Source organism: Anolis carolinensis, chromosome 5 (genome assembly GCF_035594765.1).
Source record: "Anolis carolinensis isolate JA03-04 chromosome 5, rAnoCar3.1.pri, whole genome shotgun sequence".
NCBI lineage: Eukaryota > Metazoa > Chordata > Lepidosauria > Squamata > Dactyloidae > Anolis > Anolis carolinensis.
In genome coordinates this window covers 187,514,247-187,542,171 of record NC_085845.1, presented here as the reverse complement: position 1 = coordinate 187,542,171, position 27,925 = coordinate 187,514,247, and the positions used below count along the sequence as shown (strand labels likewise).

Here is a 27,925-nt window from a genome sequence, read left to right as displayed (position 1 = left end):
TCCTATTGCCTTCTGCCAAAAGCTGAAAAGAACTCTAGCCCTCACATGCTTGACCTTTTAAAGGGGCAGCACACAAGGGACAACAAGATTTCAGTGAGAACTAATCTTAAAATGTACTATAACAACCCCGTGTGTATTCATTTTCCAGACATGTATCTCAGAACTCTTTGCACAACATGATTTTATATACTCTGCTCATGGATGGCAGATATTTTCTGAAAAGGCATTTTCAAACTGCAGTATGCAGATAGCAAAACAGCACACTAAAAAGTTGACTTTGTTACATCCTTAACATTCTCAAATTTACAATATTTGTGTGCTATTTACATACAGTTGGTCCTCAGTATCAACAGATTCCATATCTACAGATTCAGCCAGCCACAGCTTGAAAATATGTATTTTTTATTTTTCAAAAGTCAAACCTTGATTTTGCTATTTTATATAAGGAAACCGTTTTACTTTGCCAATACATATAATGGGACTTGAGCATCTATGGATTTTGGAATCCATAGGAGTCCTGGAATCAAACCCCAGTAGATACAAAGGGCCCACTGTACAATTGCACCTTTACAGAGTTACACAGGACTTACAGAATGGACACTTTAAGAATATGGTTGATTTGGATTAGATCATGATTTAAGAACAAGGTTTAGTATATTTAACTTAAAATGTACTATACTCGTTTCTAATTTAGAAATTTGCTTCTTTTAAATGTCTTGAATTAAATCAAGCTAAAACCAGAAAATATGAGAAAGAAGATTGGAGAAAGAAAAATAGTAAAAAGGTGAGAAATATACGGAAGGTGGGAAGAAAACGGACAAAAATGAGGAACAACTGGAAGAAAGTCAGGGTTTTGAATCTAAAGCAGACATGTATTGATAAAGGCAGAAAATGCAGAGTATATGAGGGATACAGAGGTATTGAAGAGAGGATGGCAGGGTGGCCAGAAACAACAAGGAGTATTTTCATTTTCAGTATTCACTCTAAAATACCAGTCTCTTTATTTCCTGTACAGTAATTTCTCTTGGCTGCTGTACCCCTCCAACTCTCCAAAATTGAATGCCTTAACATTCTCCTCCATTTACTCCTTCTGACTGTGGAAGAAAAATCTGTTGCACTAAGGTTCACATTTATGAGCTTCCAGTTGCATCCATATAAGGGCCTGGAATTTGGATGCATGAGCAATAACCACAGAAGTGCCAGTCCCACAATGCAGCTCACTTTACTGTTTCATGTACTTAAACCATGTACCACAGAGACTCCTGTGCTATTGTATGAAACATTATATGAAGTCACATGAGTTCAGGAATGCAAATCATTACTGTCTCCTCTTTATCTACAACGCAAGAAGTGTGGTGCTGGTAACAAGATAATATAAGACAGGTTACAATTTCAGAATTAGTACTGTGGTCAATAATGCACGAAGAGAATATAGTCTGCATATGATTTATCAAGACTGCCTTGCAGAGACTAATTTTCCAGTGGTTACTTCATGTGCCTTGAAAGCTTATTTTGTCTGACAATACTGTACATAAAATTTGCAGGAGATAACAAAATAAATTTAGGAGAGAGAACAAAATACCTATACCAATAAACATCTCATATATATAAAAAAACAGGCTTGGAAAATTTCCTTTTATATCCATTTGAGAAATCTTTTCCTCTCTCTTTCCCCCTTTTGAATAATCAAGCTGAAATTTGATCAGCAACAGGAGGGCAGTCTGTTCCCTGCAATGCCCACAGGAAGACATGCTGGCCTAATAACTTTATTAGGCCCCATTTACTTTATAATTATGGTGTCATGTTCAGTCTTTTGGTAAGTTTTCTTTTCCAAAACACCCAAAGGCGGCGGGCACTGCATATTGGAAATAAAACAATTTATAGACCTGCTCCTCAGCATATTTTCTGCTGTAGCACAATAATCAGAGAGTAACCTACATTTTACTTCTGTGTAAGCATGCATGTTCAAAATCCTGATCTACAATCAATCTAACAAGTGGAAGAGAGATTTTTTAACATGATGATGAAGGGAGTTCCCACTCTCAAAATGGCGTGATATCAACCCTTACTGGTGCAACTGATTCTCCTTCTACAGACTTTTTCATGTGGTTATATAATAGTGGCCAAGGATCCAGAAACCAGATTTGTCCACTAGTACTTCACTTGCTGCTTCCTATTTTAGAAATAATTATTAATGCTCATAAATTATATCTTGAACAATAAACATAGTGCTTAGAATGCTGAACTTTGATCAAAATAACTCGTAGTATATATTCTGCTCCCATTTGGGGTCCCAAACCTTGTAACTCTTTGCTTCAGTCACTTTGTCTTCTTTGAAATTTTACCCACCTCTAGCACAGAGTAGAAGAAAATATTTAATTCCTTCCCATTGTGCTGTTCCCCTGACAGAAATTATGCCCTGTATCTGCTCTTTGACATGAAACAACAATAGTGTAGAGGTGTAAATTTAAAATTTAAAATTGGACTCTATAATGATTCAGTGTAAATATTAAATCAAATTATACCAAATTGGATGTTTTAGAAGTTTATGAATACTATAAACATATGTACCTGTTGTTGGAGGAGAGCAGTACTGATGCAGAAAATATCAAAATGATATTTTTGTGTATCGCTAGACAGACAAAATCAGGCATTCCCAGATCATGCATCAGTCCTACCGATAAAACAATGTACTAAAATATGCAATCCAGTGCATATCTATTCAGATCCCAAGGAATGGCAGCTGGTGACTCATTTTCCTAATATAATTTTTTTTAGCTCATTCAAAGTTCAGACTAAATCCTGGAGTGACATGGGAGCCATCAGTAATCACTGTCTTCAAGGAGGTTTATTAATTAGAAAGTATGTTTAAAGGCACAGAAAAAGCACATTATGTCATATTGTAAAAACCATTTAATTCTCATGTGTTAGGACAGAACATTTTAGTATGTCTGAGTCAAATTTTCTTAAGAGAATATGGGAAGGTTATTCAAATATTTAAAAATGTCTATGTAGACATGCCATCCCTCACTTACATTCTAAAGTAGCTGAAACAAAAGGGTTCCTGTGACACCTCTAAAACTGACAGATTTATGAGAGAATATGTTTTCATAGTCTATGGCCTAATTTGTCAGAAGCATGTGCTAAACTCAATTAAATCCCATGCTATAACGAATCTGTTAGTCTTAAAGGGACCACAAAGGTATTTCTAGCTTTTGGTTTTTGACATTTGAACATTTTGACATTTGAACATGTCAAAAACCATACTACAATCTTCCTTTATTTCATATTTTAAATTCCTGAATTCAGATGGTTTTGGGGCAAGGGGAGAATACATAATACAGTCTCCCCTTGCCCCCAAACCATCTGAATTCAGGAATTTTAAACAAATAAAAAGAAGAAATAGGACCACAGACATTGCTTTACATACAAGCATTCATTCACGCTCCTGAAAGGTATTTCAATTAGCCGCTCTTCAACAAAATAAAGGATTTTGCCATTTGAAGACAGTTTGAAGCACAAAAGGTAATAACCTTCTGTGGAGAAATCTATCTGCAGTGTAATTTTTTTAGCATCACAGAGCTCTTCATTAGGCCTTAAGGGGTTTAGATGGCATGGCCAACCGAGGAGAAATTCTGCTAGAACCAATTAGAAGAATCCCTTAGACATTTGCCTAACCTAAATAAAGATTCTATCTCCAAGCTGGCAATCTTTTCAAAAATTCCTTTTAAGGTTAGTTGACAGAAGAACGTCCCTGAATACATCCTTGGAGGGTATACTGCCATCAAGTTATGCCTGCATTAATGTTACATCCATGATTCTGGAAGGATCAGAATGAGCACATAAAGACAGCTGCATTTTCATTCTGGTGTGGCTTTTCAAGTTGTTTATATAGGATGTTTTTGGTCTGGGCACAGATTTGCCACTTCTTTATGCTCCAAACGTGTAAGTAGCAGATTTGTGTAAAAATTCCTACCACCAAGATATGCAAAGAAGAGGAGGAAAAGACAACAATAATTTGTGGCCATCAATGGGGTACAAGATCCAGCTGCCCCAACAGCTCTTACACGAGATGCAGAATATGGAGTGGTATTAACCCATTTCTGTTGTTGACCTTTATTATCCAAAGATTATTGCAATATACGTACAGTCTTCTTTGTTCTTTCCTTTTCTTTGGTTGTCTTTCCCTGTCTCCTGCCATTACCACTTCCAAAGAAGTACTAAACAACCTCTGAGGATGCCTGCCATAGATGTGGGCGAAACGTCAGGAGAGAATACTTCTAGAACATGGCCATACAGCCCGAAAAACATGCAACAACCCCAAGTACTAAACATGCTGTTAGATTTTAAAACCTAAATGTTACTGTTTGGTTTTACCATAGGAAGGCTATCTTGATAACTTGTAGTTGTACACCAACAGCCCTGGACTTAATTAGCAAGGAAGATTCAAAGACCTGCATTGATTCAAAGGCCTGCTTAACTGCAAAGACAAGTTCTTGTTCATACTCCTACTATCTCATTATTACTGGAGATACGGGCCACTTCCATACCCTCCAACTGTCCCAGTTCAGCAGAAACTGTCCCAATTAATTCTCTGTCACTCAACTTTTTCAGCTGCCTTTACATTGAACCAACTTTTCTCTCCTCCACCCACTTTCCCTATTTTACTTATCCTGCTTCAATTGCTGCAAACTGAATTCAAAGTGAACAAATAATTTGGGCTCAGCTAATAATACTAATATATTAAATATAATACTACTGATAATATATAATGATATATTGTTTTATTATTGTATATTTGTACATTTTAAGTTGTAATGTTTTTTTTATTGTGAACCACTTTGAGTCTCCATATGGAGAGATAAAGTGGGATATAAATAAATAAATAATTCTGCAAGAAAGAGAAGAGAGGAGGGGGCAAAATCTTGCCATTCTCAGTAGGTTAAGACAAAAGCAAACTGCTGCAACTTCTCAAGCACGTGCCCTTACTAATATTTTTTGCCATCTCAATCACACTCTGATCTCACTTGGCTACACATCTGCTATATTCATCTGTTAAATGCTAGAAGATATGTATTTCTAGGAAGTATGGCACACACAAGGAAAGACCTCTACCCTCCATAAGCAGCAATGCCTAAAGTACTTGTATGATGCAATTCTGTGAATCTTTACTAGAAGTAAATGCACATGAGTTCAGCTGGGTTCTTTTACAGGTAAGTGTGTAGAGGTTTGCGGCATAAATGGCAAAACAGCCGTTTAAATGTATATCTCCCAAATTAAGTGAACATACACAGACTAATTTGAGAATATGGGCACTGGATTCAGATTAATAAATGTTTAGAAGACATAACAAAAAGGATTTCTATAGTAAAGCACATTGACAATTACAGAAATACAAAAATAATAATGGTAATATGAGGAATTCTCAAATATCTGTATTGGTGCATTACACTGCAACAGTGGCATAATGTCATTTGGACAGTGGCACAACACCTTGTGTGATGTCATAATAATGATGCGACTGTAATTATGTACCACTCTAAGTACTTATGTTCTGGTGCAACTTTGGATTGTAAAATTATCAGCTGTCAATCCATTAAATTAAAAGTTGAAAACAGAGCTGGGAATTAATGGATTGATTTATTTCTAGTGAGCTGTGTTGAGACACAGAATAAAGCAAGTCAGCCCCAGAATATGCATTTTGAAATATACTTAGGAATATATACATGTACAATTATGGGAAGACGACTGATTCTTTAACAACTTGTTTACTCTCTGTTTGCAATATATCTCTTGATGCCATAAAAGCCAAAAAGAAGGTAAACTGATCCTCAACCTGACCTGTGGGGCAGTGGTTAAATTCCCTTACATAATGTGTTACATGGCTGGAAGTTTACTTGAGAATACCAAGTCGGAGTCTGAGAAAGCAAAAATTTAAAGGAGAAAAAGAGGCCAATGAAGACCTAGTTTTGATATCATGAGGAACCAGCAGGAACCTGCCAGAGTGATGCAACACGAACAAAGCCCAAAGGTGAAAAAAAGTGGTTTAGATGTATTAATATTAATCAGCACAATGCTTAGAGAAACATGTCTATAAGGAATAGTTGGCCTAGCTGTAGGAGCCCTTTTGTGTCAAAAATTATTAATCTAGGATGAGTTTATGATCTAGGAGCTTGATATCTTTAGCTATATGAATCTCCTAGGAGAAAGGGACAGAGTGGTAAACCATGGGTGCCTTCTCCTCTCAGAGCATATGCATGAACTAACATTCCTCTCCACATGACCTAAAGATTGCTTGGAACTGTACATTTATGATGCTGTTAAGAATCCTATTAAACATTCCTAAAGATATAAAATTATACTAACCAGTTTCCTGGAGGACAGGGAATGCCCATTAATTTTGATTTGGTGATATAGCTGTACTATCAGTTTTCCAACTATATATTTTTTTAATGTCTGGACCCCACAGCTCTTTATCACTAGCTTCTGACAGAGGAAAAACCTATATAGCACCATGTATTACTGCATCCTTCATCCTAGACCTTTAAATCAGCTATGCAACAAGTGAGGGGTTTGTAGCTTTCCTGCTTTGGCCAACATGTTCTGTCAGAGGACTGGCCCTCTTTCCTCCAAAGCAAAGTATAGCTGTATGACAACAAGCACTAAATCACACCTAAAATGACTACTACCTAATCCAAATGGGATGATTTAACAGCAGTAAACCTTTGATGCAGAGCAAGAACTGCAAATTGAACTCCATCTTCCCACTTATTGTCTCTGAACAATCACCTGAGTAACTTTATGAATGCAAATTGTTAGCAATACTATAATATGATATATAAGATATCCCTACATTTGAATCTTATTATCAATCATGTATCTCATATATTCTGTGACCACTTTTTAAAGCATTTTCTTACAGCTTTTGTGTGTTATTTCCCATATGCAAGCACACACACAAACACACTTTATACAGTGGTAAATATATTTGGAGAAATTAGGGTTTATGTGGAATTCTTTAACACTAAAAAGAACATTACTACAAAACTACTGTTGATTTAAGGAATTTCTCTTAGCTTTTTACTCTGTGTAATAGAATAAGGCATGGAAATTGTACAGAAGCTAGGTACCAGACAATGGAAACCAGACATATATTATTAAGTAAGAAAGTAAGTGGTATGGGTGGTTCTTAGCAAAAGACTCCTACTGTAGTCATACTATAGTTTTTGATGTTAGTCATGTGGCTTATTGGGTCTCTAAATTTTAGTCCATAAAACCAGTTAATTAGCTAACAGAATGCATATGAATCTGATAATGAGAATAAAAGAAGCCTACTCTCCTCCTAATACCAAGTTATCAAACAAGTTTTCATAGGCAGTCTTAAGAAATAATTTATTTGTTGAAAAGTGCTGGAAAGTGTAGCCTGAGCTATTCTAGTTCTCTCAAATATAGATTTTTCTAATGCAAAGTATGGCAGTTGCATTCTGCCTTTATTCTAATCTTTCTAATCCCCTCTAGTCTACACGTTTACTCTAATTACAGCAATATATCCTAGGATTAGTTTGTTTTAAGTTCTGCTCTTTGCCACCATAACTACAAATCAATGTCAGTTTTGGTTAGAAAACCTAAGGGACTGTCCTGACAAATTGCAGGGATCGAAGTATAAGAATAGAAAAAATAGTGACAAAGTTGTGTATTACTTCAGGTAGGACAATTGTGTGACTAGTGAAAATGGAGGGAGTTTTAAAAGACTGCCTCTTCCCATAAGAATGACGCATTTTATGTATCTTATTTGTAATAATTGTCAGATTAGCCCCTCTTTATTTACAGGGGAAATATTCAAATAGATGCAAATAATTCTAGCTTTCCTTCTCTATTTCCTGTTGTAAAATTGTTGCCCTTTCCCTTAGGAACAATAAAAAATTAATCTGCAGAGGGAGTAGAAGAGATGGCAGACCTACTCCATATATATTATATAATCACTGCATCTGGTATAAGAATTGAGCTGGATTTGGGTTGCCATAGTGTTTGGAATATTTCTATGGAGGCTGAGGTCTGGTCCACTTATCAGTAGACTTGATTGCAATGAGAGAGAAACACACACACACTTGCCTGACAGATGGGTACTTGTTTACATGGGAGGGTGACTACTGTTGCTTTTATTATTTTGTTTCACTTCTGTGCCTTACAGGAACCTTTTGGCCATGTGAACTGATTGATGGTAATGGTAATAAGCATCATAAGTCCTCATATGTTAGCTATAATGGAATGCATATTTACTTATATTTTCTCCTTCACTGGGGACAAGAGGGCATGAGATCAAGCACAATTACTCTCAATTCTGAAAAAAAAACTGGTAAAAGTTCTGCCCATGGGTCCCCTAGTCCACAGCTATCAACTCTGATTTGCAACTGCTTTCTAGGGCAGTGATTCTCAGGCTATTTGAAGTAGAAGACTGGTAATTGGTTTTTTTTTTTTCCAGTATGCAAGTGACCAGTACCATGTTTGTTCCAATTGGCTGCAATTATTTTCTTTGCTGGAAACCCAGTATGAACCAAAAGCTCAGGGATCAGCTTTTGAATAGTACTGCTCTCTAGGATGTCAAGCTGAGGTTATCGTTCCACATTCTGACCCAACTATGCTACCTGTGATCCTTATGCAGTATGACTCCCTTATCCACGGATTCAACATCCATGGTTTAATTTACCCGTGCTCCAAAGATATCCTTCACTCCTCAAAAGAGTTTGTGGGCCTCTCAAAGTTCACCAGTCATTGGAATGGTCATGTTATGTTTCTGGACCACATATAGTAAAAATATAAGGTTTACTGTTTTCCATGGTTCCAAGTATTCACAGGTAGTCTTAGAACATATCCCTTACAGATATGGGGTTGTACTGTTTACTAGAACATGAACCAAAAAGTTCAGATTACAAGAAAAGAGATTCTACTGCAACATGGAAGAGTTATTCAATAGTAAATTGCCTTGGAGATGGTGGACTCTCCATCTTTGGAGGTCTATAAGCAGAAGTTAGATGGCCATCTTCTAGTAGTGCTTTAGTTGTATATTTCTGCATGGCAGAGGATTGGACTAGATGGCCCTTGTAATCCCTCCCATCTCTAACATTTGAAACAAAAACAACAAATCAGATATGCTAAGGCCTAAGGATGGAAACTGAAAAGTCAAGGGCACCATCTGAACCATCAAGGGCTTGCTTCACATCCTATGACACATAGCGCCCCAAACCTCAGGCCTCCCACATCAGACAGGGAAGTGGGGCAAACTTCTCAAGAAGACAAATTGGTTCCCTTCTAGCCCCCAGTCAAAGCCTGACAAGATTGACTTCTTGGAGAGGAAGACTGTTGGAGATAAGGAAGAAATTGAGCCCTATGGGAGATAGCAGACATTTGCCTACTGAGATGCAAATGTTGGCCTAGGAATTTCTTCCTCTTTCTTTAGTAACTCTGAGCCAAGGCCGTCATGGCTGGGGCTCTCACTGGCACATCCATCCATCCTAGCAAGAGGGGTGGGGTGGGAACTACTCAAGGTTCAAAGGTCAGCCCTATTCGTGAGAATTGCTGAGAAAGGAGGAAGAGTGTTTAGAGGTCATGGCCACCCCAACCCCCACCTGCCACCCCCCTCTGAAGTTTTTTTGTACAAGTATATACTTATATAACACTCCAGACTCTTTTCAGAGAAACACCTCCAGCAAATTGTGGTTTGAGCGGGCGCCTGTGATTTCTTCAAACCAAACGGGGTTCTCAGCTTTGGGCTAGGCGGGAAATGTACGCACACCTCTAGCTATGGCCTTCTGTGTTTTGTCTGTTTTCAGGATCACATGTCTGTCCCCAAAGGGAGCTATGACATGGGCTGCAGGGGAGGGAAAGGGGCTCTAAATGCAGGATTTTATGCCTGCGGACTCAGAAGTAAACCTGTGAGGCTCCTAAGGTTTATTCCTGGGTAGGTGGATATAGGATTGCTACCAAACAAGCCTCTCCCCTGCTTCCTTCTGTCTCTCCATCACCAAGGGATAGGTGAAGATTGTAATGATACCGACAAGTTTTTTAATGGGGTTGGTTTGTGCTTCCATAGTTAAAACTACAAGGAGTTACTGCCAGAGGCATCCTAAAGGTTTTGCTGCCTCCACTCAGAATCTATTACAAAGTAAATATCTCTGTTTTCAGAGGGGCTTAGGCCCCTTTCACATAGCTGAATAAAATCCCACATTTTCTGCTTTCAACTGGAATATATGTCAGTGTGGACTCAGATACCCTAGTTCAAAGCAGATATTGTGGGATTTTTCTGCCTTGCTATTCTGGGATATATGGCTTTGTGGAAGGGCCCTTACTCTCAGCGACGGGTACATTTCCCTTTCTGTGGAAGATGAACTTGTTGGAGCTTACTTCCCAGTAAACATGATTGGACTGCAGCTACAAATCCCATAGGGATGGAGGGAAGGACTTGAAAATGGCCCCAATTTCACTTAGCTCCCAAAACCAAGGAACCACCCTGGAATTGTTAGGAGGAGGAAGAATGGTCAAGAGATTGAAACAACAGCATTCGCCCAAACTCCCAATTCCCTCTAGAAAGCAACTTTGCTTTGCTTTGCTTGTATTGCCTGCCAGAAATTGGGTTGATCCATATGGGCACTGAAGGGGGGGGGGGGGGTGAGGGCTTGCCAGTTGTTTTCTTTCCTTCCAGCGACCACCAGCCTTCAATGCAACCCCTGCATCGCATCTCCCCAAAAGATCGTCAGCATCTGCCCCCCCCCCCCCCCCCAATGTGGATGGTGGCATGAAGACCTCCTCCCATCCATCCTTTCCCACCACTCTTAGGCTGGGCTTCTCTAGCAGAAGGGAAAAGCGAGGACGAAGGGAGTAGAAGTGAGAAAAAAAGCAGCGAATTAACACTAGTACCTACATCTTCTCCCCCCTCCCTCCCTCCCTATACATACAGACACACACACAACACGCAGGCTTACCTTGGTGGTTTTCCTCTGGAATGTACATCCTCTTGTTTTCACTGACCATTGAAGTAGAAGAGCGAGGAAAGAACAACAACCAAAAATACAACCAAGCAGGAGTTCTAATTTGAATTCCTCCAAATCCAAAAAATAATAATAATTAATAATAATAAGCCCCCCACCCCAGATGGGGTGAGCAGCAGTTCAAGGAAGGGAACCGAAGCGGCTGCGAGTGAGTGCTGCTGCTGCGGCGTCGGCGTCGGCGGCGATTAAATCCCCCCGCTTGGTGTATTACCTGATTCCCATGATTGCATCAAAGCCCAAAATCTGATCCTTTCCACTACTGCCTCCTTTAGTACAATTGCAAAGCATCCTCGGAGAACATCCGGGCCCCTGGCGCACAATTCCCCGCACACCACCGCCTCTGCCCGCTCGCTCCGGCCACGCGCGCCCTGGAGAAGGGAGGAAGGAAGGAGAGAAGGAAAGAAGGGGCTCCTCGGGCTGGAGAAGGGGGCCCACGGGGAAGGCGCGTGGAGGAAGGACGGGGAGTGAGAACGAGCACCCACGGAGGACGGGGAGGGAGGGAAATCGCTCTCCAATGTCTCTCTTGACTTGTTTAGATCCACCAACTAGAGGAGAAAGGCAATTGGGGGGGCGGGGGGGGGGCGATGAAGAAGAAATGTTCAAAGGCGGCTGCTTCTTTTTTTTTTTTTTCCTCCTCCCTCCTCCTCCTCTTCAAAGCCAATTCCGTGCGTTGTGTTGGCAGGGAGCTGTTTCTGCAGCGAGAGAGGGAGAGGGACGGAGCCCAGCGCTAGTCCCAGCCCCTCGCCCCCTCCCTCCCTCCCTCCCTCCCTTGCTTTCCCCTCCCTCCCTCTTTTAGACAGACAGACAGACAGACACTGAACCGTTCCAGATGTTCCAGCCGGGCCAGCAGCAGCAGCAGCATCTAGCCCCCTCTCTCCTTCCCTTTTAGCAACCCACGGACTTGGTTGATTCTGGACCATCATACGGAGGTCCAGAGCTGAAAGTTTAACATGTGTTTCTCAATAACCGAACGACCCCCCCCCCCCCCCCATTGCGCTGGTGTTTTGTTTTGCTTTGCTTTGTTTTTTTGCTGCTACTGCTGCTGAAACCTTTTTCCTACAGACATGACGTCAAGAAGATGGATCTGCCTTGCCAGGAAAAGTGGGGAGGGGGATATTGCACAGAAGTAAATAAATATTGGTGGTCAGGGTGCGTGTTTTTTTTTAAAAAAAAAAACCCAGCAAGATTCCCTCCCAAGTCTCCCCCCCCCCCCACAGCAGCCCCCCCCCCCCGTGTGATTTGCCAGGCTTGTGCTGCTGCTGTTCCTCCTCTCTCTCTCTCTCTCTCTCTCTCTCTCTCTCTCTCTCTCTCTCTCTCTCTCTCTCTCTCTCTCTCTCTCTCTTTGGGGGGGCGGGGGCGGCCGGTGTTTGTGCGCTTGGTGTCCATCCCCGGTTTGCGCGGGAGGAGACGGAGCGGGGCTTTGAACGTGTGGGGGGGGGGGGCGTTGAGGGCGGGGGCGAATCCCAGCAGCCGGCCAGGCAGGCTTTGCTGGTGGCGCTTCGGAGCTGGTCCCTTGCGATCCACACGTAGCAAGCCCCGCACACGAGGGGCAAAGGCAGGGATCCGGCGGACTGCAGCTCTGGGCTGGAGTTGGGGGAGGGGGGGCTTAAAGATGTCTACCCCCCCCCCTTTTCCCCAGCGATGTGAGGCTTGCCATGGCTCCCTTCCAGCTCCAGAGGAAGCCAAGCAGGCAGCCGGCTGCCATATTAAGCAAGCGGCAATGTAGAAACAGTAGAGCCGGTACAATGTGTTGTCCAAGGCTTTCATGGCCGGAATCACTAGGTTGCTGTGAGTTTTCCGGGTTGTATGGCCATGTTCCAGAAGCACTCTCTCCTGACGTTTCTCCCAAATCCTCAGAGGTTGTGAGGTCTGTAGGAAAATAGGCAAATGGGGTTTATATATCTGGAACGTCCAGGTTGGGAGAAAGAACTCTTGTTGGTTGGAGGCAAGTGTGAATGTTGCAATTGGTCACCTTGATTAGCATTTAATGGCCTTGCAAATTCAAAGCCTGGGTTATTCCTTCCTTTGTTGGAAAGTGTTAACTGGCCCTGATTGATTCCTGCCTGGAATTACCCTGTTGTCTGAGGGTTGTTCTTTATTTTCTGTCCTGATTTTAGAGTCTTTTAAATACTGGTAGCCAGATTGTGTTCATTTTCATGGCTTCCTCCTTTCTGTTGAAATTGTCCACATGCCTGTGGCTTCTCTCCCTCTCTGAAAGGAGGAAACCATGAAAATGAGGAAAATTTGGCTACCAGTACAGTAGAGTCTCACTTATCCAACATTCGCTTATCCAACGTTCTGGTTTATCCAACGCAGTCTGCCTTTTAGTACTCAATGTTTTTGTAGTCAATGTTTTCAATACATTGTGATATTTTGGTGCTAAATTTGTAAATACAGTAATTACTACATAGCATTACTGTGTATTGAACTACTTTTTCTGTCAAATTTGTTGTATAACATGATGTTTTGGTGTTTAATTTGTAAAATCATAACCTAATTTGATGTTTAATAGGCTGTTTGTTAATCCCTCCTTATTATCCAACATATTTGCTTATCTAACATTCTGCCGGCCCGTTTATGTTGGATAAGTGAGACTCTACTGTATTTTAAAAAATTTAAAATCAGGACAGTAAATAAAGAACAACACTTAGAAAACAGGGGAACTCCAGGCAAGAAACAGTCAGGTCCAGCTAACACCTCCCAAGAAAGGATTCACTCAGGTAAGAAGCAGCCAGGCTTTGAAGCTGCAAGGCCATTAAATGCTAATCAAGGTGGTCAATTGCAACATTCACACTTGCCTCCAACAGACAAGAGTTCTTTCTCCCACAGATATATAATCCCCACTTGCCTAGCTTCTAACAGACCTCACAACCTCTGAGGATGCTTGCCATAGATGTGCCCAAGCCTGCTATAAGGCCTTGTAAAACTACAACTCCCAGGATTGGAGAGCATGGCAGTTCAAGTGGCACTGAATGGCACTAATATAGAGGCTCCCCATGTGTGAGGCTTTGAGACCAGATCCCCAGCGAGCCCAAGGAGGTCCTCCCCGCCACCCTCTGCACTCAGGTGGCTCCAACAAGCGCCACAAATCGGTGCCAAACGTCAGCCGGCCGGGGCGATGTTGCCTTTGCCCTTGCAAATGACGTGGGCTTCGGCAGAGGGCTTTCTAGGCCAGGGGAGGCGGGGGGGGGGGGGCAGCCCAAGCCAAGGCGCGGAGAAGCCAGCCTTTCCCGGAGGCGGCGAGGCGCAAAGTTTGCCCACGGAGCTGTCCTCGCCATGAAGCATCCGCGGCAGCCATCACGGGGATTGGGAGCCGGGGAAGGGGAGCGGAGTTGAGAAGCGCAGCTGCGCAGAACAGCCCATGACACACACACACACAACAACAACAACAACAGGTTGCTGCAAGTGGGATGGGATTCGGCAAAGGAGCGTTAGGTTCAATCCACACACCAAAGCAGCGGCCGGATCCCTTCCTGCCAACCCCAGTCTCTGCGCAAAGTGCTTGCTTTTATCCAAGCGTTCTCAGGGTGCTTCTGCACTGTAGAAATAATGCAGTTTGACACCACTTTAAACTGCCATGGTTCAGGGCTATGCAGTCATCATGAGATAGATTCTGTAGGTTTGTGTTGCTGTGAGTTTTTCGGGCTGTATAGCCATGTTCCAGAAGCATTCTCTCCTGACGTTTTGCCCACATCTATGGCAGGCAACCTCAGAAGTTGTGAGGTCTGTTGGAAAACTATGCCAGTATGTGTGGAAGGTCTAGGGCAGGAGAAAGAACTTTTGTCTGAGGCAAGTGTGAATGGTGTAATTGACCAGCTTGATTAGCATTGAATGGCCTTGCAGTTTCAAAGCCTCGCTGCTTCCTGCCTGGGGGAATCCATTGTTGGGAGGTGTTAGCTGGCCTCAGGGCTTTAGCCAAGGGAGGGTTAGGGGTTCAATCCCTCCCCCCCCCCCCTGAAAAATTTCAGGTGTTTTTTTTAAACCTGGTTTACTCATGAATTTTAACTGGTTAACCAAATCCCCATGAGTGTCTACTGAAGTTTATCTGTCTTGAGTGTCCACTGAAGTTTATCGATGGAGCCTGATTTCTAAATTATTTTGCGTTATGAAACTACTCTCCATGATTCACTAAAAAAAGTTTCAAACATTACAGATTTTTTTCTGGCTACGGCGCTGGCTGGCCCTGATTGTTTCTCCCATGCTCAGAAGATTTCACCCATCTGTCCTTATGCCAAAAAGGCAAGGGAGGAAGCCAAGCAGAAGCTGTGAGCCCTCCTCCTACTCCTGGCATAAGGAGGGTGCAATCAGCCCCATCCTTATACCAAGAGGATGGCTTGAAGTGGCTGAGAGCCCCCAGAGTACTCTCAGCCTCCATGTATCTCACCTTCCTCTTGGCATAAGGATGGGGCAAGCAGTCCTGTACTTATGCTAGGAAGACAACCTGAGGATGACCTGGGTCTTGCCTTGCCCCCCTCCTGGTCCCACCCTCTCCTGGGCCCTCCCTGCCCCACCCAGCGCATGCCTGGCTCCTTCCCTCCAGGCCGGGTCAGCCCCAAGGCAAAAAAGTTTGCCCATGCCTGCTATACAGCCTGGAAAATTCACAGCAACCCAACTACACTTTCTATCATTCCCAGCTACCTTAGAGCTGGTGAAAGTTGTACAGGTTGAGTATCCCTTCTATGAAACGCTTGAGACTAGAGTGGTTTGGGTTTTGGATTTTTTCCAGAACTTGGAAAACATATATTTGAATATATGTACACAATGAGATATATTGGGGATGGGACCCAGGCCTAGCCATGACATTGATTTATGTTTCATATACACCTCACATAGGAAACAACATTGGTATAGACTGGACCACCCAAAAGCAGTGGTGTCACTATCTCATTCACCCATGTTCACGATGTTGGTTTTGGCAGTATCTTCCAACATTCTCCAGAATCCTCAGATGCTGTTCACTAGTTACAGAGATCAAACTTCTGCTTTCTCTACATCAGTGGTTCTCAACCTGTGGGTCCCCCGATATTTTGGCCTACAACTCCCAGAAATCCCAGCCAGATTATCAGCTGTTAGAATTCCTGGGAGGTAAAGGCCAAAACATGTGGGGACCCACAGGTTGAGAACCACTGCTCTACGTGTATTTCTTAGTCTGCCACACTCTCAAGTAACTGCCACGTCTATTGTTTTTCTTTAATAGTTAATACTAAGTATGGTGACTATTTGAATAGTAGGTAAATGCATTTACATTGAAGAATAATGATTTAATTAAAATTACAAATTCCATCTTAGAGTACAATTTTATATAAGATGTTCAAATTGCCAGCCTTAAGCAGCAATGCACTGCTTGCATTGTCGAAGCAGAGTTGCAGACCTCCCCTAAAGTTTCTCTTGTATTTCTCTACTATTGGAATTTTAATCCTGTTAACAGGATTAATTTTTTTAAATGCACACACAAAATCCAGAAGTATAAGTTGTTTTGAGAGTATACATTTGTGGGATTCCTTGTGCATATGCATATTTGTGCGTATGTACAAGCACACACGCACAGTAAGTACAGGTACATTACCTGCTAAATCCCAGGGCTTATGGGCCAGTCTGAGGAAGCCCTAAGAGATATGTGTGCGTGTGTGGATATGTGTATAGATATTAAACATTTTTGTCAGCTAGTTTTTGATTTATGGTGATCCTAGGACAAACCTATCATGAGGTTTTCTTGGTAATATATATTCTGAAAAGGCTTGGTAATATATATTCCATTGTCGTCCTCTAATCCTTAGAGTATGACTTGGCCAAGGCCATGCTGTGGATTTCCATAGGCAAGCAGAGATTTAAGATTTAAGTTTTCCTGGGTACTAATACAAATACTCAAACCACACTGGCTCATATGGTCAAAAGACAATTGTGTTCAGTAAACCTGAAGCCATAGGATTATTTTTCTTTATTTTATTTTTATCTTGCCTTTCTCCTGCCATAGAGACTCAAGACAGCTAAAGAAAAAGACTGCAATAACAAATCAGTGAAATTATAACAAAGAAAGACCTGCAAGATTTAAGTGAGGCAGTTAACAACATGGACTCTTGGAGGTCTCTCATTTGGTCACAAACTCTAAGTTGAATCTGGCTTAATGGGAAATAATAACAACACATTTCTGCTGTAGCTTTATATTTAACACATGTATAAACCTATATATTACTCCCCAAAATGTAAACTATGGGTGACTTCTTCCAAAAGAAACCAGAACCTGGATAAGCACAGCAGGCTTGGGCTTTTTTCCAACAGGGAGAAGGGAAGTGAGCATAACATGTGGGGAAACCTCCCATACTTTTTTTTTGAAGAATGATTCCCTCAGCAGTTATCTTCTAATTTTACTAAATAGATATAGTTATTATGTAAGATTTGCACAATAATGTTTACTAAACCTACTCTTCCCTTTGGCATCCTACCTTTTCTGCATCTTTCCATGTTCCTTTCCCAAGAATTGCTAAGGCCCTAAAATATGTCAAGTGACCTAAATATTAGTGGAAAATGCATGTTAAATCAATGGGATCTACCTTAATGTTGGCTACCATTCATTAATTGATTGAATGGGCCAACCTTAGTTGGGATTCACAGCTATGAAGATCCATAGTTTTACCTTTTTTTTAAATAGATTTTTTTTCTTCATAATCTGAGGCCCTAATACCAAAGAGGACAGAATTAGGATTTTTGAAATCTGGGCCAATATTGGCAAAAAAACGAACTTTAACAGAGATAAATATATGGTACTATATCTAAGCAGAAAGAACAAAATGCATAAATATAAGATGGTGACAACCTAGTTTGGAAACAGTACATGTGAAAACGATCTAAGGGCCTTAGTATATCACAACCTAAATATGAGTCAAAAGTGAAAAAAACAAAACAAAAACAAAATGTAATTCAGCAGGCATATAGTTTCTAAATCAGTGGTTTCCAACCTTTGGGCCTCCATGTATTTTGGGCTTGATGATAAAAAGTCTGGCAACCAAACATTACAATGGATGACTCAGGGAGCTGTATATGGCCCCTTCCATGCAGCTGTATTAAATCCACATTGAACTGGATTATATGAGAGTGTGGACTCAGATAATCCAGTTCAAAGCAGATATTGTGGATTGTCTGCCTTGATGTTCTGGATTATATGGCTGTGTGGAAGGGTCCTATGTTTATTCTGGAGATTAGAAGCCTGAGGGGGTGACATGATAAGCATTTGTGATTATCTAAAGCAGTGGTTCTCAACCTGTGAGTCCCCAGATGTTTTGGCCTTCAACTCTCAGAAATCCTAACAGTTGGTAAACTGGCTGGGATTTTTGGGAGTTGTAGGCCAAAACATCTGGGGACCCACAGGTTGAGAAACACTGGTCTAAAGGGATGCCATGTAGAAGATGGAGAGTGCTTGTGTTCTGATGATCCAGACACTAGACCACAAACCAATAGATTCAAATAACAAGATTCAACTAATAAGATTCAAAGACATTCCGTGTTAAGATAAGAAAGAAGAAAGAATATTTTTTCACTGTAAATTCTTTGATAGTGGAACTGCATCAGAAGACATTGTTCTTTAAACAGAAGTTAGGTGGGCATCTTGCAGGAATGCTTTATTCTTGTATGGCAGGAGGCTGGACTAGATTTCCCATTAGTCCCTTCCAATTCTGATTCTGACTCATATTTCACATATGTTATGTAAACCTCTTCTCCATAGATTCCTCACTTAGTATTTCTACACCTTCAGTACTTTCCTTTACAATATCTTTTGCCTGCTTCAAGAGTTGCAAGGTACAATTAGAAAGCTTCACCTCAGGATCATGGTCTGATGACAATTCCCCAAGTATAGAAACATGGTGCCATAAATAGCCCAATGCTTGGCAGTCTGAATTCTGAAAGGGCACAGTTCATATGGAGCACTTCTGTATATTCCCTCAGTCTGTTACTCAAGAGTGCTGGGGACTAAAAAGGAACAGATAATTGTGAAGACATAGTGCAATCCTTTACTCCTAAATAAGAGTCAAAGCACCTTTTCCGTAAGAGGAAAAGAACAATTGGAGAAACATGAAGAAGCATATTGCACTAGATTTTTATTTTAATGTTAAACTGACTTTTTCTCATGGAAACATACCTGTTTTCAAAAGTATCCAGAGACATTCAGTACTATTTCTTAAGAAATGTAACAACATTACATTGGGGTTTTTTTTGTCTTTCTTAATGCTTGCACAATTCTTCATTTTGTTGCAGTGGTATAATTCTGTTTGTCTCAAAGGATGAGTCAACAGAGAATTCCAAGTATGATTCACTAAGTAAATTGTCCATTTCATACATTTGTTCACTTAGGAAGCATTTACAAAAATATTCATAATTACTACACATGAGTTAGCTATCTTTTAGGACATCTGTAGTACATATTTTTGATATTGTTAGCTAGCTATGTAATCAACAAGTAGCTAATTTTTGGATAGTATCACTCAAATGTCATCTGTCTGAAACTGAAGCATCTTTGTCTGCCAAATCACATACGTATGCAGGCACATGTACAAGCTGTCCCCATAATCTACAAATCTTCTCCTGTCTTCATGCTCTTCTGCCTGCCAAATACTCAACATGGGACACAATTCAGTCCAATTATTGAAAACAAGACTTGGTAGAAAAACAGCACAGGAAGCATTTTTTTTGTAAGTTGGCACTAATTACTTTAGTTCAAAGTCATTTTATCATAATATTCAGTTGCCTGATTCAGCATTTTTGTCAATAGCTTTCAACAATGAAAGAGTTACTCCACTTTCGTACTCTTCCCCATTCCTCATATATTTTGCAATAAAATTATATGGAAAAAAACAATGAAAGAATTACAAATGTGAGCCAAATGTACATTCATAATAGAACAAAAAAGAAAGAAAGAATGGGAGAAAGAGAAAGAAAGAATGAATGAATGAAAAGGAAAACAGACCATTTTTTAAAAAGAAAACTGCTTTGTCAGCTTTATCTTCTATAGCTTTTTTTGCAGAGTGCTCATTGTAATTCCCATCCTGCCAATAGGGATCGAAGCCTGGCGTTGTCTATAGGAGACAATTCTTTTGTGCATCTGTGAATTCATGATTACTAACCTTTTATTTGCTTCCTTAACATGTTCATTATGATGGATTGGCAACATCCATTAAAATGTTATTACATACAGTATAGTACAGCATACTGGTTTCAGTTTTTAGTTCTTTGCATTTTTTTTCGATTTCAGCTCCCCAAATCCCTGATCTTGGCCAAACTGAATAGAGCTCTTTCAGACTGAAATCCAAAGCACTTGGGTGTCTAGTTCAGCAGTGTATTGATACAGTGGCCATTTTGTGACTTACAGAAAGCCCACCAATGGGATATGAGTGCAACTGCACCCCCAGTTCACATATGCAAGTCATGATATACAAAGTCATACTGCTTCTGATAGCGGGGTCATATATAACTGTGATGCATAGTAACTATTGAAGGCCCTAACCATCAACCCACTTCAGCACCATGCTTCTTACAAATTTCAAGACAAAGAAATTACAGAGATAGAATAGCACCTGATTCCATATAATGGCCTTTGGAGAGATGACCAATGGTCCCCACTATCTACTAGGATCTCTCTCTACTCAAAAGCAGCCTCACAAAATATCACAAGGCCCAACATTGGTGTTATTAATAGGTTTGTGCAATTAGGCTGAACCGTGATCCGTTTCTGTTATCCAAATTTCAGCAGACCCACACATTCATTTTTCACAAATCTCCCATGAATGGCCGCCACCTGAAATGCTATTTTTGGTCTGCAGCCAAAAAAATGCGGCAAGATCCAGCCCATCGGTGACAATGGGGGGGGGGGCTTCGTGGGCTCCCCTTCATGTCATTTTTAGGGCTATCAGGATGAAAATGGCCACACTTGGAGGACATATCTACCACTGTTAGTCCACCAAGTTTCACAATGTTTGGGTCATCCCCTGATTTTTAGAAATTTCTTTTCTTTCAAGAAATAAAATCTCCTTTAAAATTCCCCAAAAGGTATCCCCACTGGCTCCACCCTGTAGCTTCTCCAGGAGTAGTAGCAGGGCACCATTATTTCCTGCCAAATGTCAAAAATGCACTTCCACATCACACAGCCCCCTATTACACTTTCTTTACTAATTATAAAACAGTAACTTCTTCCAAAGCTTTTGCCTTTCTTGTTCTGCCTAACTTAAAACCTGCCATTTCAAAACCTGAAGCTGTTGAGGTTCAACTAAAGCAACAAGGAGAGGTGATCCCGAGTCTGTTTCCCTGTAATAAAGGGGGGGGGGGATGAGGAAGAGAATAGATGTTCTGAGACTCTGGGGACGCATTACAGCACTGGGATTTGAACTATGCCCTTCTTTAAGATAATGATTCACTTCTTGATATCTTGAAGTAAGCGGAGTGGAAAGAGAAGGCAAACAGCAGATGGGGTTCAAAGTAACCTCTAGTGAGATGGGGCGACCCACCCTATGCATTCAAGGATAAGGAATGTTTGCATGGAAAAAGCATTGCGGGACATGTGGCGTACCAACTACGGATTCAGCTGCTATGTGCAGCAAGGAAGACCGATCATGTGAGCAGCGTAGGAGGTATCCAATGGGATTCACATAGCCACAGGCTCAGTCTCTGTAGGAGCTTTGAGACTGCAAACTTCCTTTTTGCACTCCTTGTGTTCAACAACTACTACTTTCTGCCCTTGTTTGGAAAACTGTGCCAAACTTTAAACTTGTTGTTAACAGAGATGGGCCCATGGCCCATATAATCTGACTTGATGAGCTTCGAAGAGTGTTCAGGGCAGGGCCCTAAAACAAACAACAAACCAGGAATTCTCCTGTGTGACATGGCTGGGGAAAGAGATGAGCTTATACAACATTTGGAAGGGGCGTTTGAGGAGGATTTTGAGATGTATTGGATTCCCCCCAAAGCTCTCCAAAGTGTGCATGCATCCACAGCTGGCAGTGGGCGGAATGAGGGATCTGCAGGTGATGATGAGCAGAGAGAGACTATGGGTTCTGTTGGCAAAGCTTCCACAGAAGCCCAATAGTTTTATTATTTTTAGGCAACAGCCAAATTATTATTAGTAAATGAAATAAAGAAGGCAGAGAGCACAGACAGAAATATAATAAGACAACAGAGAGAACTTGTGATGAGATTGCAATGGAAAGAAATTACAGATATTGGTGGTAGGTTTAGGTAGGTAGTAGGTACTAGGTAGGTAGTTTTTCTGAGAATGAGGCTTTGTTGTTTGCTGGAATTCTTCTTATTAATAATAATCTTTTTAAAGTATTTTCTGAAAGAGAGGAGGGAGGAGAAAAAATATAAGGAGAAAAAAAGCTAAAGGCTTTAATAAAGGCTAAAGGGTGACTTAAAGCTCAGAGCCACCCTAAAAGGGGAACACCCACCCACCCACATCCCCAAATACCACCGACCAACCCACCCATACTTTCCAACTCCCAGTCCCTAAATAAAAAAATAAAAAATCAAGAAAATAAAGGAAAATCTAGGAAAATAAAAGAATAAAATTAGATCTAATGAGCCAAGCCAAAAGCTAAAGCTGCAAGCGAGCGGCAAGGCAATCTGACTGCAGCGATCAAAGTACCTCTCTCTAGAGCCAGGACGCAACTAAGCAATGGAGGTGTTCACCTCATTAAATAGACTCAGCTTGCGTAAGACACGTCACGGCTTTCTTCTATTCTGATTGACCCAACAGGCAGGGCTCACACGGAATCCCTGTGCAAGCAAGTGGCAGCCTCTCTGAGCGCTGCATGATCCAGAATAGCAATCGAAGGAGGCTACGATCAGCAGCCATGTGGTTCATTTCCGTCAAAAAAAAACACATGGCGGCAGAGCCCTTACCATTATGGGTGTCCGAACAAGCTGAAGTAGCCGAAGGCAAATGTCCAAAATGAATCTGTGCACAAGCCTAGTTATTAGTGCCTCATGATAAACAACACATCAAGGAAGGGCTGAAGCTCAGTGTTTTACATCCCAAAGGTTTGACATCAATACCCTAGTATTTCCAAATACAAGTGAAAAATGCTGTCAACAGAAAACATGATGACCTATTCTTTCCTACATGAACATAAGACCATATACATGTAAGAAGAGCCCTCTGGATTGAAACAAAAACCCATCTAGTCCAGTATTCTCTTCTGGCACTATCCAATCAGATGACTGTGAAGCTCACAAACACGACAGAACTGCTTGTGTTCCCCAGAAAATGGCATTCAGAGCTACAGTATTTAAGATATTTATGATGATATACAGTCATCATGATTAGTACTTGCTGATAGCCTTATTTTTAATTAATAGACTCATCACTTTTTATAGCTATCCATATTGGCAAACATCACTACAACCTGAGGCAGTTAATTCCAGTTTCATTATGTACTATGTGAAGAAGTTGCTTATTTTTATCTGTCCAGAAGATCCCATCACTCAGCATGATGAATCCTTGCATTTTTAGAGATAAATCCTGTCTACTTTTTCCATACCATGAATAACTGCAAACCTTAATACTATCTCTTCTTCCAGTAACATATATTTCTTCTAAGCTAAACAGCCCCAATTCTTTCTTCCTAGGGAGGTTATTACAGCCCAGTGATAATTTTGGTTGTACTTTCTTGCTACTCCTTCAACTCTAAAATATGTTTTTGAGGTATAGTGAATAGAACTGTAGACAGTATTGCAAGAACATTTGCATCATAGCCCTCCATAAAGGCTATAATGCAAACGTCCATTGGGAATTATATTTTAAATTCCTTTCCCAATCCGGTTTGCTTTATTTACATTGTCTATACCCTGGGCGCCACTTCCAAAAGGCTATCAAATGCAACCTGCCCATTCATAAACAGATTAGACTCCATGAGAAAACCTAAAGCTAGGACTTCTCCCCAATTCCCATGTGCCTCACTTTACTCTTGCTTATATCAAACTGCATTACAGTTAGTAATTCTGGAATTGATTTTGCACCCCCCCGCCCCAAATGTATACACTCTCAACAAGATTAAAGATTTCTATAGTAGAGAAGTACTGCAAAATTACAAGAGAAACTTTAAGTGGGGTTTGCAATTCTGCACTTCAACAAGGAATAATTTGAACACCCTACATAAAATTCTAATTTAAGATGGAATTTGTAACTCTGATCAAATCATTATTATAACTGGGGTGTTGTGTGGTTTCCAGGCTGTATGGCCGTGTTCTAGCAGCATTTTCTTCTGAAGTTTTGCCTGCATCTGTGGCTGGCATCTTCAAAGGATTATTATAACATTTATTCTGCAATATAAATGTATTTACTTAGCCTTCAAACAAACATCACAGTAACTACTACTGGCATATCTTTGTGTCGACAGTGAGGTTGTACTCCAGAAATGTAGGAGATCTGGTGCTGGTGTACCCCATCTATCCCTTTTACATCAATCCGCAGAATAAAGTTCTGCCCCAAAAGGGCATTCCTGTTGGTAAACAAGCATTTCTGCTAGCAGAGATGAAAGTGTGAGAATATCTAACCTTAAATTGCAGGCTAATAAACGAGTTATATCAGAAAAGGCAATTACATCAGACTAGTTTTATGTGAACTAGTGTAGCCTGAACTTCTTGTTCTGGAATTGACAGCATAAGGGTATTTCCAAGAAGGTTGTTTGTCAGGGAATCCGTGCTCTAAATCACAATGCGAAGCATCTCCAAAATCACAGGGGAGTTTACTGTTTCATTTGTTGCTCCAAAAGGAAATGGGGATCAGTGTGATAGACAGAATCTCCACTGCATTGTGCCAAAAACATCAGTAGTAGCTCTAACCCCTGTTTCCTGCCTCTTTGATTTCATTATTATTCCAAGTGATACGTGGAATCAATTTAATGGGGGGATTGCAGAGAATGAAAATAAATAAGCAAGGAGCAGCTTTCCAGTAAAGATCATATGAAGTCTTTTATGGAATTAAGCATCTTTTCCCTTCCTTAAATAGTTTTTGCCCCATAGCAACTTCTTATATGGCTACTGCCTATTTTATCTTCTTAAGCCTATTTTTAACAGATTATCTTCACACTCTTTTTGGAAGTTATGCTTTATATGCTGTAACACCGCAAGAAGATAAACATTTTACATACAAAAGAAAAATATCCTGGAAAATAGATGAGAATGTGATTAAACTGGGCCATTTTTCTCAGAGGCAGATTAAAACAGCCTGATCATAAGCATATTTACTCAAATCCAATGAGTTCACAGAGATTTTAGCTGCACTTCAGTGAAAGTAAACCCCACAAAATTCAACGGAATTTCAAACCAGGAAATGCCCAGGATTTTACTGCTAAATTTGCAGGTCACAGAAAACTTTTAATTTTGATGTATTTATTTACTTCCTTTTTATCCTACCTTTCTCCTGATATAGGGATTCAGCTCTTCCTCAATGTCACATATCTTCCTGCTTTGGACAATTGCTTGACATGATTAAATTAAAATGATAGTACTAACTATTCTCATTATCTACTTCACCTTCAGATTTTCAAGTGATTTACTGAAAATGTCATGCAAAGAATTTACCCCTGCATTTCACTGTAAAGATAATCCTCACGTAGGCATGCGTGGAGATCTTATTGCACTTTCACTTAGCCTCATTCACATAATTTTTAAGGGTCCCAGTCAGTGTTGTGTTCCGTTTGTAATCTTGCTCCATGTTTAATCACAGAAAAGCCATTAAGGAGGTGAAAAATCACATAGCCACACAATGCCTTTTGATTGTTAGTGCCTAGTGCCTGCTGTTTATCTAGACTGGAAGTACCCAAGGATATGACATTCTGCTTATTTTCTGCCCACTTGATGGTAATGGGAATGTATCTTAGATGTGAAGACAATCCAATAGAGATTCTGAACTCATGCAAGTTGGTCGTGAACACATAACTACCCCTTTCTGTGCTTCTTAAGTATCTTAAAACTAATTATTTTGGTGGTACCCCACAGGAGTTATAATATGGGGAGCATGTTACACAGAGAGAGTTGCTTAATGGGCTAAAGCAGGAATAGAAGAAATGTTCTGCAAAAGCAGGGCTACAGAAGAATGCAGCACTATTTTGATTACTACATCAAGTGCCTGAATTGGTTTTCTCTGTGTTGGAAAGAGCAACCTTCCAAGCCTTCATCATTTATTTGTTAATGTATATATTTGATAACCTGTATTGTATGTGTATGTTGATTTGACAGCTTGACTGACCTCTTTGGTGTGGGAGGGGCCACAGACATGTGATTGTACTGAGCATGTTCAGACTCAAGACTCCATTTTGTTATCAGTATTTGTTTGAACTTCAGTGTTAGCAGTTGGCTTTAGACCTCAGTGGAGGTGGATACTTAAAGACTTTTGGACTTCAGTGAGTACAATTATACTTTGGACTATGGACTATTGATTAAGAATGATACCCTGTGTTCACAACTCAGAGAAACTACATCCTATCTATAACTGAACTTTAATAAGAAATATGCCTGTATGGTTAATTGATACAAGATGTTTGTCAGTAAACAAGTAGGAGCCCCCAGATGGCGTAGTGGACTAAGTGACTTGAAGGTTGGGTTGCTGACCCGAAAGCTGCCAGGTTCGAATCCCACCTGGGGAGAGTGTGGATGAGCTCCCTCTATCAGCTCCAGCTCCATGCGGGGACATGAGAGAAGCCTCCCACAAGGATGGTAAAAATATCAAAACATCCGGGCGTCCCCTGGGCAACGTCCTTGCAGACGGCCAATTCTCCCACTCCAGAAGCAACTCCGGTTGCTCCTGACACGAAAAAAAAAATAAACAAGTTTTTTTTTAATCTTTGAGTGCATATTTTAAACTAAGAGCTTTCAAGGGAAAGTATGTCAAGGACAGAACGCCACTAGATAAGGTTCAACACAGTTTATTAAAGGTACAGAACCAAAATAGCTCGTTAAAAACAAAGAGCTTGGCAAACACTCGCCTTCAATATGAAAAGTCACTCAAAAAATGGTTCAAAAGATAAACCGGATTAAACAAGAGTTTAATCCGGGTTAAACCAAAAATGCTTACTTCAGCCTGGGACTTTAAACAAACAAAAGCTGGCAAACAAACATTCAATAGAACTTAAATACTGGCAACAGATTCCTCTCTGCTACTCAGCAACTGTGGTAGAGCAACTAAGTTGTTACTCCTCCGAGCAGCGGGCAAACTCCGGGTCCAAACACATCAATCAGGGTTGCAGCGGTCAGCGGTGTCTAAATACGGTCCGAGGTCGGTAGCCAGGTACAGGCGTCTTAGATTCCACGAAAACCTCCGATAGCCAAAGAAAGGGTCATCCAAGATCGTAGTCAGCCAGTCCAGCGTCAATTCCGAGTAGGTAAACAATGTCCGTCAAGAAGACGACGGAGGGTCCAAGCTAATAAGATTAAACACAGGTTGCACAAGAAACGCCCACACAGTTCCTCCCGCCGTCTTTGCCCAGTGTCCTTGGTAACTTACGTATTCAGCAAACGAAACACACCCGTCTTCAGGAAGTTCCCAAACAAAAGCCCAAGCGTCCGTCCAGATTACCTTGCCCAACGCAATTAGCCCCGGATTCAAGACCCCATTATATGCCAGTTACAACTCCTCATCGCTATCAGGTGTTACCCTATATTCCAGGTGCCTCGTCATCATTATCATCCTCATCAGAACTAAAACATCTTTGACTACGCCCCACAGCATCCCCAGCTGTGGATCCCGTTCCATCCCTCCAGCTCGTCCACGGGTCCAATCCTGCAACCTGCCAGTCGCTTCCCATGTTATCATTACCAGGAACACCCAAATCCTCCCTCACACGAGTCCATTCCATGTCATCCTCCTCTGAGCTAACCACCTCTTCCTCCATTCTCTC

At 41.0% G+C, this 27,925-nt stretch overlaps 1 protein-coding gene across 23 annotated transcripts in view; it reads right to left on the bottom strand.

The window, feature by feature from the left end:
- Nucleotides 1-27,925, bottom strand: part of cacna1c (calcium voltage-gated channel subunit alpha1 C) — a 650,264-nt gene that overhangs the window by 573,903 nt on the left and 48,436 nt on the right. Inside the window, exon 1 of one of the 23 annotated variants that reach the window (XM_062981172.1) lies at nt 10,980-11,753. The exons of the other annotated variants lie outside the window; for them this stretch is intronic. Within the exon in view, the coding sequence (XP_062837242.1) occupies nt 10,980-11,028 (49 nt within the window). The 5' untranslated portion in view covers nt 11,029-11,753. Of the gene's footprint in view, nt 1-10,979; nt 11,754-27,925 lie in introns of those variants that run through there. 23 annotated transcript variants of the gene reach the window in all.